This window comes from Elgaria multicarinata, chromosome 1, assembly GCF_023053635.1.
Source record: "Elgaria multicarinata webbii isolate HBS135686 ecotype San Diego chromosome 1, rElgMul1.1.pri, whole genome shotgun sequence".
Classification (NCBI taxonomy): domain Eukaryota; kingdom Metazoa; phylum Chordata; class Lepidosauria; order Squamata; family Anguidae; genus Elgaria; species Elgaria multicarinata.
In genome coordinates, this window is record NC_086171.1 from 25243119 (window position 1) to 25260901 (window position 17783).

General features: G+C 40.2%; 1 protein-coding gene across 1 annotated transcript in view; it reads right to left on the reverse strand.

The window, feature by feature from the left end:
* CMC1 (C-X9-C motif containing 1) overlaps nt 1-17783 on the reverse strand; it is a 47316-nt gene that overhangs the window by 19096 nt on the left and 10437 nt on the right. Inside the window, exon 2 of the mRNA XM_063127658.1 lies at nt 13077-13169. Coding sequence (XP_062983728.1) covers nt 13077-13169 — 93 coding nt within the window. The remainder of the gene's footprint in view (nt 1-13076; nt 13170-17783) is intronic.

Here is a 17783-nt window from a genome sequence, read left to right on the forward strand (position 1 = left end):
ATCAATAAGACACAACCATGGTTTAGTGCAGAACTTCAGGCCTGGGGTACCAATCCAGCTCTCCTGGGGTCCTCAGGTGCCTGTACCCGTGCCCCTTCCCCTCAACCACTGGCATTTATGCAGTTTTCTCCATTCAAAAGCATGGAAGACTGAGGCATCTGGTCATCCCAAATCGCCTTAAATGGCGGGACTACTCCCCTGGGTCCAGATCCTGGTGACTAAGCCAGTCAGCTTGCACATACAGAGTTCCTTTTAGGCATTCCACTTTTAGGGTTCCAGGTGATACTGGGGCCAGTGGAATAGATTTTTGGCTTCCCTCATCAGGTGCCCAGATCTTGTGCACCTTTGCTTGTTGATGTAGGCCTTTGCAATATTATCTATTCTGCCCTGCAGAAATTGGCCCTGCAGCAGTAGCACAGAATGACGCTAATGGCTCCAAGGTCGGGTTTTCTCCTCCATGTGCCCTGTGTGTGAGCCTCTCTACAGAGGGCTCCCCACCCAGTCATGTTGGCATCTGTTGTTAGCGTGATGCATCTTGGTTCTTGAATGGATACTCCCTTTCCTAGGTGTAGGGGGCTGGTTGTCAAATCTGAGCAAACAGAGAAATCTCTTGACTGTGGTTGTTTGTGATATCAGGTTGGAAGACACCCCCCCCAATGCTTCCCCCTCTTAGGGATAAGGGGTAATGGCTGCTAAAGTATGAAGCAGATCGGGACCTGTATTGCCTACTTTGCCTTTTGCTGCAGCACCTTCCACAGGAGTGGGAACAGGCTCAGCTTTGCCTCCCTCAGGAACTCCTGTCCCTCAACCTGCTTCTACTCCAGTGGGACAGGGTTTAGGATGCCCTGGATCCCTTGCTGTTGGCAATGGGTCCCAACCTGTTTCCTTCCCTTTTTTTAGGACTGCTTTAAGAAACTTCAAGAGGTCTTCCTCTCCAGTGGAGCAAGAATGCTGTTCATCTTTCCTGCCCAAGTTCCCACCTGGTATTAGTAACCCTTGGGTGCATCCTGCAGGTGTTCTACTTTCCAGTTCAGCAGCTGTAGGGGAGGCCATGTAGTTCTGCGCACATCTGGTGGGGCTGCTGCTAGGACTGGCTTCTCATGGTGGGGCTGCTGCTAGGACTGCTCCTCGTCCTCTACTGTTTGGTTGCTTTGTCTATATGGGAGGGCTTGCTCCTCCAAGGAGCCACAATAAGCAGAGGTTCCTGTTTGTACCATGGCAGGCCCGATCCCTTCCTGGTGTGGGGAAAAGAATATGAGATGGATCTCCCACAGGCTCCTGTCAGATGGAGCGGCCTCTGGTATGCCAAGAAAGCAGCCAGCCAGGCTCATTTTCAAGCCTGCTGGCACATTCTTTTTCTTTTCTTATTCGGCTCTTGCACAGACTTGGGAGCAGAAGAAATTTAACTGGAGCTATGGGGGGGGGGGGTATCATAGGTGCTCTTACAAAATCGCAGCCATGGGGGCTTGTCCATTCATAAAATGGCTACTGTGGAGAGGATGGCTGGTCAAAAAACACTAATTTCCCAGAAAGGAACTTGCTCAAGAACCTAAGTAGGTCATTGTGGGTCATTGTTCCAAAACACAAGTCACTCCTTAAGCCCAAATAAAGATGGTGCTGCACTTCGCTTTTTAAAAATTAAGTCATGAAAACCACCAAGGGCAGGGCACGAAGAGAAGTGAATTTGGAAATTTTGATGATGATGGGAAGCATGTTGGAGAGCCTAGCTCTAACTCATAATCACAACAATAGGGGAAGAAAAGGACCCCTGAATGGAAGAGGTTAACCTAGAAAAGATTTCTTGTGCATTAATAATTTTCTAAAGACAAGATGCTTCTATATATAAAAGAACAGAGAATTTAAAAAATATCCCTGCAATCTTCATTCTTGAAAAGCCAGTTGGTATCAATGCCATCTCAAACACATAAGCCCTTTAAAAAAAAAAACCAAAAAAACCCAAACAAAAAATGCAAGTACAACAAGAATCACCACCCAAAAAAACAACCAATTAAAAAAAGGGGAGACGCAAAAGAAAGGCGAAAGAAAAAAGGGGGAAGCATATCACATCTATATACAATAACCATTTTTATATCACCTTTGATATATATTTAAGAAAAAGAAAGAGGGAAGAACGACTTACGCTTTCGTTTCAAATATAAACAACCCATATATCTAAATAAGAATCCATATGAAATCCTACAGCTGTAGGAAATATGTTTGAATGTAACAAGAGCAGTAATCTCTTCCTTCCGTTGAATGATAGGTGGTGGGTGTTCAATCTTCCAAATTTGAAGTATAAAACCCTTTGCCACTGTAAGAGCTCTCAGTGTCCACTTTTGCTGTCCATCTGTTAATCCTCACATTACAGGGATGTAATTTAAAAGCAGGTGGACATTTGCTATTATTACAGATTTTTCAAGAAGAAAATTTATACAAGCAATGACTTCCAACCAAAAAGAAGCTACTAAAGGACATAAGCTCTTTAAACAGTATCACCAATGGTGAAAGTAAGAAACTCAACATCTTTTCAATACACTTTATTTTCAGGAACCCACTATTATCCTCCCATGGATCAAAGTTCCTCAACCCTTACAGACCATTCTTAGGATTTTTTACACAGTAATTAAATCCCATTGAATTCAATGAGACTTACTTTCAAGTAAACATGCATAGGATCAGGCTTCATGTGTTTTATGGCTCCTAAACCTCAATAACCGTGTTAACACCTCACCAAACTGCTCGCATATCATCAGAATAGCTAATGATGAAGATGTACTTAATTAGCAAGCTACTATTTAAGCCTCAGGAGTTGGCTGTATCAGAGTTCTTGCTGCGGATATTAATGCAAATATATTCAGGGAATGTGTCAGGATTAAACACCTCTCAGTTAATGGCAGTGTTTTAACTTGATGGCTTAACTACCTACATTATAATGATTAAGATAGTAATGGCATATTGACCTCAAATTACTCAAGATACTGAATCTCAGTTAAAGCTGAAGACCAATGTTAATTGTTTAAAGAGCCAAAATGAAAGATAATTGAGGAAATATAAGTAAATCTTCCATCATCCATGCCTTCTTTGGACATTAAACGGGAAGACTGGAAAATTAGAGAGATGCAATTAAAACTTTATTGAAGCTAATACAAAATTTAAGGCAGTGCCTGTAGGAATACGACAACCTGGCTGAAATTGATATTCATTAGGATACCCCTTATATGAATAGGAACCATTTGGACTTAGTAGTCTTTATAAGAGCCCCAGCTGGTAATGGTTGAAGGTTAATGCCTTACCCCATTCTGTTCAATTTTCTGTTCTAATTAGTCATCTAAATCTATAGCTGTGAGCACCAAGTGTCTCTGCTCAAAAGAAACTAATTAATGCTAGCAAATTAGATCAAGTCCAAAGATCCAACAGCCAAACTCTCAAACACTCCTTGTTAATAGGAAGTGTAGCTGTCAATAACTGCTGTTGGTGGCTATAATGAGGCCTCTTTCTTTCACTGAAAGTGATTTCATTTCTCTTTGTCCTCACAAAAGCTGTTCCATTCCCTTAAAAAAGCATGTAGTTGCAATGGTGATGTTAGCTGTCTGACCCATTTCTTGTGATCAGCTGGGCTAAAATGACATGGGGAAAAAAACTCAGTAGGATAAGTCTCCCCAACCCCATATTACGTTTCAAACAAGTTTCCTTGAAAGCCCTAATGCTGGCTTGCGAATATCAAGGTTTTCTTCATCACTGAACACAAATATCTAAATGAAAGGTGGTGGCATATAACTGTTTAGTTATTACAAAAGGTGATATCCACAGCCGAAGGAAGTAATTGGATCCAAAGCATTTATTTCTGAACTGCAGTTTATATGTTGGTTGGGATGCTTCACACATTGCAATATAGGAGAATACACATTGAAGATTTAGCATAGATTGTTCTCTATGAGATGTGTCTATGTGTTTAACCCACTGCACAATACATATTCCCTGAATTAAATCATGATGTAAAGGTGATAAATACATAGTATGAAGTACAAATGGTTACATGTTATATATTTAACACATACCCTCATATACTGTGTAGTCTATGAAGCAACTCCAGCCATGCTCAGTGTGTTACAAGCTATCTTTGAAATAGTGTATCCACCTATGCAGAAAGAAGGTAGATGGCCAAGAATTCAAGAATATTTTTTAATTAATATTAAAAAATACATTTCATATTTGAAATCACCTACAAGATGTAGCAACAGTTCTTCCAAACAAGAGTGTTTACGAATGGTCCATCTGTAAACACGTGAGATGCTATTTTTAATAAACATAGACCATATAAGTACAACCCAAGGTTATACACTCATTTTCTGTATGACTGAATAGTAAACATTCAAGGAGACTGATCAACAGGCACCAAAACAGTATTTAAAACTTTTAATATCCCTCAGTATGGCTTCAGTTCGCAAATCCAACCTCCCTCAAACAGTAAACAAAATGCCTCAAGGAGCAGCGGAGTCCATACCATATCAATTTTCTCTGTCATCTTTTAGCATAAGGCTTGCCTTATCTACATTATTCTGTTAGGTCATATCAGCTGCGATCCGACCATGTTTTCTTGTGCCATAAACAAATCCATGCCTCTTCCCAAGCTTGCGTGTTCCCCCTGCCCCTCTCCTCCTCTGAGGTGCCCACAAAGTGTACAGAAGTGTTAGATTTAGCTTTTGTTTAACCGTGGGTTATGTTGTCCAACTCTGACAAACTGGTTAATCGTAACTATTTGAAACAAGCCATCTGAAACAAGGAGGGGTTTATGAAGGTATCTTGTTAAAAAAAAAGATTATTTTAATTTTTTGCACTAAACCGCTTCCATTCAAAATGGAAGTGAAAGGTTCTGATTATTGAAGGAATAGAGTGGAGAATGCAAGCCCAAGGGGAAGCTAGGCTCATTCATCATGCAAATCCATGGTTTATTGTGATGTCCAAATGCAGCCAGCATGGACACAGCAAGTAAAGCTATCATAGAGTGAGCTCTGTTGCTCTTGCTAGCAACCTCACTCTCCTCCCATGTATGTGGTTTATGCAGGCAAACGTGGGGTGGAAAGGAGTATGAACAGAGAACTCATCATCAGCTCTTCTTCATTTAAATACCACTGTTCCCAAGTCTTGATATTAATAAAAACGCTTCCTATAATGTGCTGATCTTCAATTTCAGCCAACAACATAAGACCTGGTTGTTACCATATGTCCTTCTTGCCCCGCTTTTTAAGTGGTCATTTCACCCACCCTTCTTTTTTATTATTTTCTTTAGTTCTGGTTACATTGGTCAAGTATTACATCATACATAGACAATCAGTTTCGATTGAGATTCCCGCCTGGATTTAATATTATTTAATGTTACCTTATTTGGGGTGCTTAGGATACTTAGTTCCCTTTCCCACCCCACATATACTCTCCATAACCCTATAAATGCCGATGGAGGTGTTCTCCCATCTTCTTCTTTATTCATGAAATCAATAAATTTCCTCCATACCCCTTCGAATTTGCCTTCGCTTAGTTGTCCTCGCACTATCCTTAATTTTTGAGTCATTTTTTCTAAGAGGGTGATGTGCCATACCCTCTGGTACCAATTATCAATATGGAGCCCTTTGCCATCTTTCCAATGCTTGGCTATCAACCATCTAGCCACCAACAATAGATGGTTTTTTAATTCCTTACTTAACAATTTACTATCTAGTCCTCTATATAAATTTACAATGCTAAATCAGAAAATGGGTGATCCCTTTGTCCAGTTATTGAGCTAATCTCTTGGAACACAGAATTCCAGAAAATGTTTGCCTTAGGGCAAGACCACCACATAGGTATATATGTTCCCATGCCCGAGCATCCCCTCCAACATTCTGAGGATGTCCCTGGGCTCATCACAGATATTTTCCTGGGTATAAGATATCATTTGTGGGTCAATTTCAACATTAATTCCTTATTTTTAATTGAGATTGTTTTAAATGGACATCTGCCCCACAAAGCATTCCAATCTTTTTCCTCAATTTGGATTCCTAAATCTGTTTCCCAGACCATCCAAAGTGAATTATTTGTACCGGCTTCCTGAGCCATTATCCACTTATATAAATTGGAGGCCAAGCCTTTTGTTGCTCCTTTATATCCCACCACCTCTCGTTCAAACGCCACTAAGTCCCTGGTGGGTGAAGGTTTTATTTCTGGCTGAGAGAGAAAGGCATCCTTCTCTCGGTCTCTCCTACACTGTCTCCTCTCCAAAAACAGTACTAGAGCTGAATAAAATCAAGACTATGGTGATGCCACCACTGGTATGACCCACCTTTAATTCAAAGCATGACCCCAGGAATTAAAGACCAATCTTGCAATATAAAGCAAGTCAGGAAATTCACAACAGTGAATAATACATTGTTGGCTCCAAGAATAATGTAGCTTTCTATTTCTTTTCCCTAATAGGACTGTCAGGTAGATACAATTTTCAAATAGTTATCAGTCTGCCATTTTAAAAATAAATTTGGGGAAGAATTGATTGCTAATGGGCTAGTATCCCAAAATCTTTGCACTGTAAGTACTCACACCAAACTATGCTAGTTGTAGTTTATAACTCCAACTACCTGGGCCAAGACATTATCTCTGTCCCAGCCTCTGGAACATACTGGATTCACGTAACAGAACCTGGTATTCTCTCTCTCTCTTTAATTATGTAAGGTAATGTGATGGCCATAAACCAATCCTAGCATCATGCTACTAAGTATTTCACACACTTCCTTATCTACATTTCTGATGAAAGAACACAAGACATTTATAAAGTGCTACTTCAGGTGTCCTTGGGCATTTAAATAGGCAGTGCCAACATTTGTCCAAGCTTCGGGATTGCTTTCCTTTTGTGGATCTTGATGTGTCAGGTGCAAGGGTCATGTTCTGGAGCAGGTGGCCCCTAGAGGGACAGGTAAGATCCCAGCTATAAGACTGTTGATTAAGTGTGTATTACTGAAACCATGGTTGACACTGGCCTTACTCTACTATAGGGAAGCCTGAAGTGGTGTTTCGTCCCATCATCTTTACTAAGTATCAATGCAATCCCTGGGGAGAGGAAGAATGGTGGCATTTGGAAACGGCCTTTACCAGAGCACTTCCCTAATTCTAGCTGAACAGCTCTGCAAACTATTTATAATTGCATGGGGCTATTCAGCCATACATAGATACCAATAACCATCACAATTACACACTTTAATGAAAGCAATTGTATTCGGAATATTTTAACTGCACCTATTTGATCGATGAAGACATAATATAAATGGAAGGATACTCCCATTTTGAATCCTCATTCTATCACAATCCCCACCACCCAAAAACGTTCAATATCAAATTCTTGAGAAAAAGCCCTAAATAGCAAGCAAAAAATATTTATATTTTGGGTGGCTTCATGACTACCCAACAATAGCAGCATCCCCAATGTCACTTGAAAATTTTCAGCAGAGCTATTTTCAACTGTTCCAAGAGAAAGCTGATGACCACAACTTCAAAACTCATTTCTAGATTAACCGTTTGAATCTTTTAGATACCCCAAGGTATCTAAATTTGATCAAGTTGGGTATCAACCCTAACTCCATCTCTCTTCAGTTACTTTAATTACCCATCAAAAGATCCTGTGCTCAGAAAAATATTGCAAGTTAATCTGGGCAAAGATGGCTCTGACATATGTGGATCAGTAAAACCTAAAGGTTCCACAAATTATTATTTTTGTCAGAGCATGTACTTACTTCTTAACAAACCTTCAATTCCTGTTGTACTCAGTTCCCCCCTACTCTTTCAAATGCAGGAAAATTGACTATATTGGGCCTAATTCCCTTTATATATTGGACATACAGCTTGCCCTACCTCAATGGTCCAGGAAAGAAATCAATCTACTAATGATTCTACCCTATCCCTGGTCACCAAAACAGTCTGAGCAAAACTGTGCTAAACAGTTTTTAGAAGGCACCCAGGCTTCATCTTTCACAAGCCTCAAGGGGAAGAAAACTCTGATTTTATATGGCAGCCACCAAACATACCTCTCCCTCACCCTTGCATACCTGATTTGTCATATAGATTATATAACTAAGACTGAGAACAAAAATGCTGTTTAGAAGCGACATATGAAGTCCAGAGTTCTGCATCAGAACTTCCATCAGAAGTACTTAATTTCAGTGTCCATTTATCAGCTTTGCTCATCATCAGCACCATGAATAGATTTGAAAGTCAACAGGAGACAGTGCAGCATTCTACACCAGGTGAAACCTCCAAATAGTAGTCAAGCACAATCCAACATAAAGCTCATTTCAGTAGTCTAGGCTCCATTTTATAAGGATTGATGATTGCTAGAGCTGCATGTTTGAGAAAACACCAGTCTTCTCACTAAGTGGAGTTGATTGAAAACATTTCTTGTCACATTTCTTCTCTAGGAATAGCAGACCCTCAATGGAATTCAAATCCTCTTCCACTAAAATGCCCATCTTTAAATAGGATTAATGTGCAAATTAAAACATACCTAAATAAAGATCCTAAATTTAAGACAGAACCTGTAAGCAATATTGGTTCAATACATTATAGTTTGCAACTTAATACCAAAATAGCTCCTTGCTATTAAGGAGAAAATGAGCAGCCTGTTTGCAGCAGGGCAATCAGATTAATAAAAATATATAGAACGAGAATTCTGCTTGTTTGTGTTTTATTCACACCTAGACAACATGATCACAACACATATGTAGAAGTGTAAACTTGAACACTGTGGATTTTACAATGTATCACAATTATATGAACACCTGTATTCAATATTCCATAGCTTTCTTAACAGATTTCAATGCAGTTGGGAATAAGAATGCAACTTTTTATCATAGAGTCAAAAACTGTGTGACTGAGACAGCAGAACATACATTTAAGAGTGATTGTCATCACATGAAATTGAGACTGGTATTTGGCATAGAACAAACAATGGCTTGGATCCCAATCTGCTCTTCCACTCGTGCAAGAAAGGGGCAATTTCTGCCAAAACACCACCCAACATCTGTAGCCCTCCCACACCATGTCCCACACACACCATATCCCAAGGGTCCCCCAGCCCCCGGAACAGATTTTCAGAGAGTACAGGAAGTTGCAGGGGGAAGCGGGAGGCACGTAAAGACCCTTTCAGTGAAGGCAACTCTGTTTGGAAGGAAAGTTGGAATCCACGCCCATGTTTATATCATACACAGCGGTGTAAATAGGAGTTGGAGTGCTTAAGAGCAGCCATACAAATTGTAAATATTCAATCTAGGCCAATACCTCGACATTCCACATCAAGAAGCTATTATAAACTGCTTGAATTAAGAACGTCTGATTCTGGGGGCATAAATATTTCAATTATGCCTCAATCATCTCCTTGTATTGATTCTCACATCCCTATCGTTCACAAAAGTGTCTGGACCTTCTTTTTTTAAAAAACCACAATCATACACTAAGGCAGAGATAGGCAACTGGTGCCCTCCAGATGTTTTGGACTGCAACTCCCTTCAACCCCAACCAGCAAGGCCAATGATAAGGGATCCTGGGAGTTGTAGCCCACAACACCTGGAGGGCTCCTGGTTGCCTACTGCTACACTAAGATGTTCCCAGAGTTTGCTCTGGTTAGTGATTGAAACACCCAAACAAGAAGTACCTTTTAGAAGATATTATTTATGTTGTGGGGCATCTTTCCCCAACCTGCTGCCCCCTAGATATTTTGGTCTACTGCTCCCAGCATTTCTCACCACTGGCCACAATAGCTGGGGTTGATGAGAGTTGAAGTCCAAAACATCTGGAGGGAACCAGGTTGGGGAATACTGTTGTTTGAAGCTGCTGTTTAAGTGTTTTGGAATGACATTAAGTCTGCTAGTTTGTCTGGAATAGCAGTGATCAGAAGGGCAAACAACTCCCACACCCTACCCCACGAGAATTGAAGGTGACCACAACTCTGCTTCAGCATTGATCACCTGCAAAATTGTTCATATGAAAGAGACCCTGCTGGCTTCTGCCACATTTGGTGGCAACTTGTTACACCAATCAACTACTTTGTTTGTTCTTTTTAAATGCTGTGCAGGTTTGTATCAAAGCCGTGTGAAGTCCTTATTCCTCTCTACACCTGGAGTATTGTTTATGATTCTGGGCACCACCTTTCCAGAAGGACATTGACAAGTTGGAACAGGTTCAGAGGAGGGTAACAAAGATGATACAGGGACTTGAGGACATGCCCTATGAGAACAGGCTGAAGGAAGACTGAGGGGAGACAAGTTAGCAGCATTCTGTTCATAAAAGGGTGCCACAGGGAAGATGGACAAGAACAATTTTCCACTGCCAAAGAAATTAGGACCGGAAATAATGGATATAAGTTCCAGCTACCTAGATTTTCTGACAAGAAGGTATGTACAACAACTTTGGAGGGTTGAACTAAATGATCGTTGTGATCCCTTCAGCTCAACAATTCTATGGTTCCATCTCCTCCACCCAATGCTCTTCTAGAACCTCTTTTGGAGATGGGGCAACAGGGATCTTACAATATAATTTAGTATGTATGTACGTATTGCATTTATATCCCACTTTTTTTCCTCCAAGGAACCCAGGACGGCATACACAATCCTCCTCCTCTCCATGTTATCCTAACAACAACAACCCTGTGAGTTAGGTTGGGCTGAGAGTATGTGACAGGCCCAAAGTCACCCAGTGGGTTTCCATGGCCGAGTGGAGACTAGTATCCAGATCTCCCAACTCCCAGTCCAACACCTTAACCACTAGACCACACTGGCTCTCTTTCACCTTCCTGAAAGGAACTCTGAACAGTATTTTAGCTTTACTTCAAATCTATGAATTTTCAATGTTCGACATAAGATGATGCTAGCACACCAAAATTACTAATATTAATAAGTATCTGTAAAAGCTCTTGCATGCACAAAAATACTACAAGGTTAGGCATTTAAGATTTTAGAACTCAAAAGTATTCATTTAATTATTTTTATAGTTATCCTTGTGTGAACTGCAGAGAGCCTATTTTCAGTCATCCTTAGGTGCTTAGTGTGGTGACATTTACTGCACACATAAAATAGAACAAGATCTTAATTTGTGTAGCTAACCTTGAGAAAATCAACACAGATGTTAAGCCAAGAAAGAAGCCAAAGAAGCCCGTAATTTCAAAAAATATGCAATTGTTCTTTTGCTTTCTATTACACAGAATACCCCTCTCCAAAACGTGTTACTGGCTGTTCTTCTAATAAAGTGAGACAAGAAATAATTATCAGTTATTATATTTTTATCTATATCCACACATGGACAGATCATGTATCAAGGCATTATAGGAATGAGTTCTTTGTATCCTTCATACACTAAATCACGGTCCCAAGTTCCTTAGTCGTCAGATACCTCAATGATAAATTTTACTTTAAATAACTTTTAAAATCTCATTCTGAAATCATTTATATTATCCTTTTATGCTGATCTGCATACCCCAAAAAATAGCTATAGTGCCTGGCAGTACAGGAACTGCCTCCAGGTATCTGACCTAGTTCCCCTGAGTGAATGCTTTCAGCCTCTCTATTTCTCTCCTGTTCACAGGACTTAGGTTATTTTGCAATTTTCACAACATCGCACCTCTTTCCCCTGTAATTCCAAAACATATGGGAAGTTGCTCCACACATTGGCAGTTTAGCTGAATGTAGAGGTGAGAGCCTTATGCCATTTTCTTCAATGTTCTTTTCCCATGCACTATTATAAATCAAATTTAATTTTCATTTATTTTGGTTTATAGTTCAACCTATCCTAAGGGTTTAGAACACAGAAGAGGAAATGTATGCAAGCATTCAGAAGCAGCCCTGAGCCTGGTGATCTCTTAAGTGCTATTTTCAAGGCAACAAAGAAGAATATTTTGATTTTTAGATTTCTATGGGTGAATGTTATTATTTTATACAGGACTATCAATGTGCATTGCCCATTACATAATTTAATGGGCAAAAAAATAAACAGGCCTCTGCCCTCAAGGAGTTTCCAGTTTGCATTCTGCAAGCAGACATATGTTCCTGACTGCCACTGAAAATTCCCCCTCCTCCAGTCCGAGGATAATTAAAGCATGAAAATGAGGAACTTTCACAGCCTGAAATTCAAGCCATCAATGTAACAAAGAGTACAATGCTATTTTCAAGGCCACTTCAACTGAATCTGAGACTGTATAGTATTGGCTAATGCTAATGTGTTTATTTTTCCCCCAAGGTATCTGACCATTATACGTTTGTCTGAACAGGGATAACTGTAACATAGAACAGGGTTAGTGATACTAGGTGAGTCACTGCATATGGTGACTTCAAAAGTCATTATGTGTACCTGCTCTGCTAATATGTTGCTCTGTGGATATAAAGACTAACTAACTGGAAGATGCTTTGAAGGAACAAGGGTATGCCCTATGCTAGGGGTTGCTTTCCAAGTGTTGCTGGGGCCCAACTCCCATGATCAATGATCAAGAATGATGGCTGTTGAGGTCCAACATATGGAAGGCCACAAGTCCCCCACCCTATACTATACTTTGCAAACAACTGCATAGACCTGCAGGTTTCCAGATTGGCAAGAAAGAATGGCTGGGAACAATACCCTGATCCTCCAGTGTGAGTACAACAAGGAGATTTTTCATTCATGTCAATCCTTTGGTTCAGCTGCAACTACAATAGTAACGGAATAAGCAATGTGCTTCATTTATTTTAATCTATTAGTGTTACAAGGCAATCATCGTTATGCACCAGCTTTTCCCATTATGTCTTCCAAACAAAAGTATTGAATGCTTGCATTCTTCAGTGGGGCATCCATGTTACAATCAACTTATTTCCACAAATCATTTAAACACAGCATCATCATTTCACTATTTATTTATTTATTGCATTTTTATACCGCCCAATAGCCAAAGGCATAGTACTGAGCTTGCCATAAAATTGAAGAGATGCAGTTCATACACATACGTACATTCGCTGCTTCTACAGCTGCCTGAAAAAGGATAAAATTCAAGTCACATAAGTGATTAGATTTGATATTTTGTAGAATTTCACTCTCACCTTCCACGTGATCAGAACACAGTTCCCTGGCCTTCTCTCTCATGAGTTTTGGAATCAAAACATCCTTTTCTACATGTCTGAGATTTGCATCCTCTGAAAGAGAAAAACAATATTTCAATGTTTAGATGCAAGTCACAGGTGAATTGAAAGAACAATAATGCTGTTTAGAAGTGACATATGAAGTCCAGAGTTCTGCATGAGAACTTCCATCAGAAGTACCCAATTTCAGTGTCCATTTATCAGTTTGATCCCTTGTAAATTGCTCTTTAATATGTGTGTGTTGAGAGTTTGTTGATCATCCCTTTTCCACAAATAACAGTGGTTTTCACTATAATTAAGAGTCAGGAGTTTAGTTATGTCCATAAACTGTGATTTGATTTTTGTCAGATAACTGTGTTTGCAGGGAACCAACTGCTTGTTATCGTAATGTCCAATAATCAACAACAGAAAAGTCTCACTGGCAAGTAGATATAGTGAAGCTGAGATCTCTATTTACAATTTTCATTCATAGTCTTATCTTAAATCAAACTTGACAAAAGAAGCAAAAAGGTTTTTTAAAAAAATATCTATAATATTTCTATTTACTAAGTTTGTAAATAATGGTTTGGAACCAGATTTAGTCATATGCAACTGGGTTGGCAGAATCAGACTTTCCCACCATGGTCTCCCACCTCCTGAAAATGCTACACTGAATCAGAAGACTCTCCTGAACGGGGTGAGCTGTGGGACAGGGGTAGATTCCTAAGAATCGGGCAGATGATCAGGGCCTTCCATCAACAGAAGGCAAATCTTGGCTCTAACCCATTATATCACAGGAACATTGGAAGCTGCCTTTTACTGAGTCAGACAATTGGTCTATTTAGCCCCATATTGTCAACACTGACCTGGTTTGCAGGTAACAGCAGCCCATGGGTTAATAAGCCCATTGGAGATGGTGGAAGTGAGTGAGTGTGCTTTTACTCAACGACCTACTATTAGCCTGTTCATAGGTTGTTGGGCATGATGTGTGAACCAGGAGCAAAACAAACCATGAGTTAATGTCTTGGCTGTTTAGCCCCTAAACAACCCAGTACTCCCAGTTCATATGTTATGCTCAACAAATGATGAATGATCCAACTGTAGGCTGTTGATTAAAAGTGGAAATGGCTTGTGCACCGCAGGCAGCATGCCCATTCTCTCTCGAATACAAATGACAATCCATGGGTTGTTTAACCAATGGTTTGTAATTATGTGTGAACCAGCTCACTGATTGGCAGACACTCTCCCAAGGTTTCAGACAGGAGTTATTCCAGCCTTATCTGGAGATGCCAGGGATTGAACATAGTGTTCCACACACAAAGCATATGCTTTACCACTGTACTGGGGTGCAGCGAGTTATATTTAGTGCAGTGAGGCCCTCTCATTTTATCCTCACAACAGTTAGTGACTTTTCCAAGGCTACCCAATGTGCAGAGTGTGAAAACTGGTTTCCCTAGTCCAATTTCACTCCTCTAATGACTATACCACACTGGCTTATGACAAATCCACCCCCGCAGAAAACAGGACTTTACAGAACCATGGGCCAAGCAACTTTATAGAACCACGGAAAAGGCAATGTAAGAACATCCATCTTCACAATACTGAACAATATCTAAAGTCAAGATACAAACAAAAACTAGGACCAATACAACCCTTTCTGTCATATCAGCGAATATGACAGAAGCCTGAGGCATGCTTCACAACAGCTCAAGCAACAACCTATTGCAGGGCAAAGTTAAAAATAAACAATAAATGATCAAATAAAAAGCTCCTTTAGTGCCCAGAACTATAATGGAAGAGCCCCTAAAAGGCAGGAATACAGGAAGCTGTCTTAGTATTGTCTACTCTGTTTGGCAGTACATCTCTTGGCAGAATTCTTCCACATCAGCAGCTATCTGATTTTTTTAACTGGAGACGATGGTAGATTGAATATGGGATCTTCTGCACATAAGCATGTGCTTTACCACTAAGGCATGGTCCCTCCTCATATGTTGGTTGAACGTATTGTAGCCATATAATTGTCTCTTTCAACCAGATAGCACTAAAATCACATAGACATTAAAAGAAACAAGTAGAATAACCTGCACTTCATTCCATCAACAGCCACAATTTTGCTGGACTAGCTACTGGCCTTGACAACTCCCAGGTAGAGTTTCCATCACAGCACAAGCTGCAATAAAAATTGGAGGACTGTTCTCCCTTCCAACAAGCCATGCTGCCCAGGCTCAGATGACATGACAAGCCACGCCAGGGTGGTGTTTATGGAAATTGTGCCCTGCATGAGTTGCGATTTAAATAAGCCAACGTTGCTGAAGTAATGGACCAGTTTGCACAATCAAAACAAGCCACCGTGACTTAAATAAGCAATAGTGGCTTATTTGATCACGCGAACCAGCCTATTGTTTTACCCAATACACTAAATTAAAAAGATCTATTACATTTTTATCAGTCCCCCTACACTAGCTGTCTTGATCCCTTCCATTTCCTTGAGGCTAAAGTATACCGAGCTATTCTATGGCTCAGGGTTGGGGAGAAGGTTAGATCTCCTGATGTTTAGGACTTCAACTCCCAGAAGCCCCTGCCAATAAGGCCATTGGTAAGGAAGGCTGGGAGTTGAAGCCCAAAGCACCTGGAGAACTACTTTCTGTCCACCTCTGCCATAGGTTATAAAAGGGTGGAAATATTCTAGTAAAAAAAACAGTGATTTCTTGATCAGCTCATGCAAGACTATATTTCACATCAAAGCTGGCCAGAGACATCAGCCATGTACAGTTCCCACCTAATCACTTGCTTTCTATGGGTTTCCTGTACCCTAGGTGTTCCTTTCACGCATGCAAACAGGTTATAAGTGTGCAAGGGCCTCCACCAGGCTTGCAGCCAAACAATATTTTTGCACTATACATTAGGAAGATACTGAGCATTATAGGAAGTGAGAAGAGGCAGGGAGTAGAAGGTTTACATCAGTACCCACAGAATTTGCAGTTGTTTGTCAGACTCTCTCTCTCTCTCTCTCTTTGGGCTTTTGTATTTACGCCTATTATGATTTCTTTCAGAAAAAAAACTTCATTATTTCAAGTAGCTAGGTTTAATTTTCCCATTTTACCAGGTTGTACTGTTCAGACAGACAGAAATTAGATTGTGTTTGAAAAGTCTTTGAGATGGTGACTCACTTTTGAATTCGTTTTTTTAGATTTTCACTGGTCTGTAGTTCTGGACGTTTTGCAAATGTTGAACAGTTAGTACAGTGATAATACATGAAATCATGGATAGTTCCTTCCTCTTTGATTTCAATGAAGTTATTAAAAGTATTTATATTGGGGGAGGATTCAAACGGAAAATATAGCTGGATTTATTTTAATGTCCATAGCACAGTGTTCAAAAGCAATGGAGACTGCAATTCTTTGTCTAAAGAAAACATCTTCATGTTCCTTTTCAAAATTCTAACTTTCAAGTTCATTTGTTTTTCTGTGTCCCCCACCTCCTCACTCCAATAGGACAGAATTAACTACATCAACTCTGTGGTTGGTGTAAGACTAACTAGGGGGCTGTGAATCCACAAAAATAGGGTTCTCCAGGAACATAAATACCATCTCGCCAATGGAACAGTATGCTGTAAATTACAGGAGTTGCAAGATAAGCAGTGACTAGAATCGTCAATAAACAGTCCAAGGTTGGTATGTCAAAAGTATCCATCGGAAGTGAAGGTAAACAATACAGGTTTCAGGAATAAACAGAAGAGTAGTCGAGGTCTTTCCAGGGTCAGATTTCATTCAAACAAAGTCAAGGAGCTGGTAGAGAAGTGAGTGGAACAGAACACCGAAACACAACAATTGCTTACAGCAAACAAACAGCATCTCCGGCTTTCCTTAGATTGGGATGCTGATGATGGGAGTGAGACCAGCTGCATTGGGCTGCAGCTAGCTTCTGACTGCTCACATGAAGGGCCCCTGCCCAAACACGCTCAGGCTCAGCTGTTTACCCTTCCTCCTCTATCCCAAACAAAGGCCATCGGAGACACAACACAGTACTTATGCCACATTCTATAGCATCTTAGTCAGCCTTCAGCCAACTTTTGGATTGCAGCCTTTAATCAGTTACAAAGTAACTAGTTTGGTCACCTGTGCTGAGTAAGGACCACCACTAGACAAGCTGGGAGAGGAACAATTCTTTTACAAATGATCAGCAAGTCACATCTCAATAACAAATGTGTGGGTAGCCGAGGTAGAGGGTGTGCTAATAACTTCTGTGGAGTTACTTCGAAAGCTGCCTTTAGTGGCAATTTCTGGGCCAGAGGAATAATGCTATCAAGGTAAGCACTACAAGGTATAAATAAACCTATCATAGGCTCTCTGAATTGCACATTTGTGCCCAGATCTTGCCAAAGGAACTTTTAAAAAAATGTCCTGCCCATACCCAGTCACACTAAAGCCAATAAAGAGCATACTGATGTAGCTCAGTTACACCTTCAGAATTTGAATTTGTGCTTCCAAGTTGTAGTAGGATGACCGAATGGTACTGTTTAACAATTGTGTGGTACAAGACAACCATATCTGCTGTTTATTTATTTATTTATTTATTACATTTCTATACCGCCCAATAGCCGGAGCTCTCTGGGCGGTTTCAAAGTTCCCAGGTACTTAAAAATTAAAGCAGAAGAACAAACAGCATCAGGAAAAGAAAAAAAAAGAG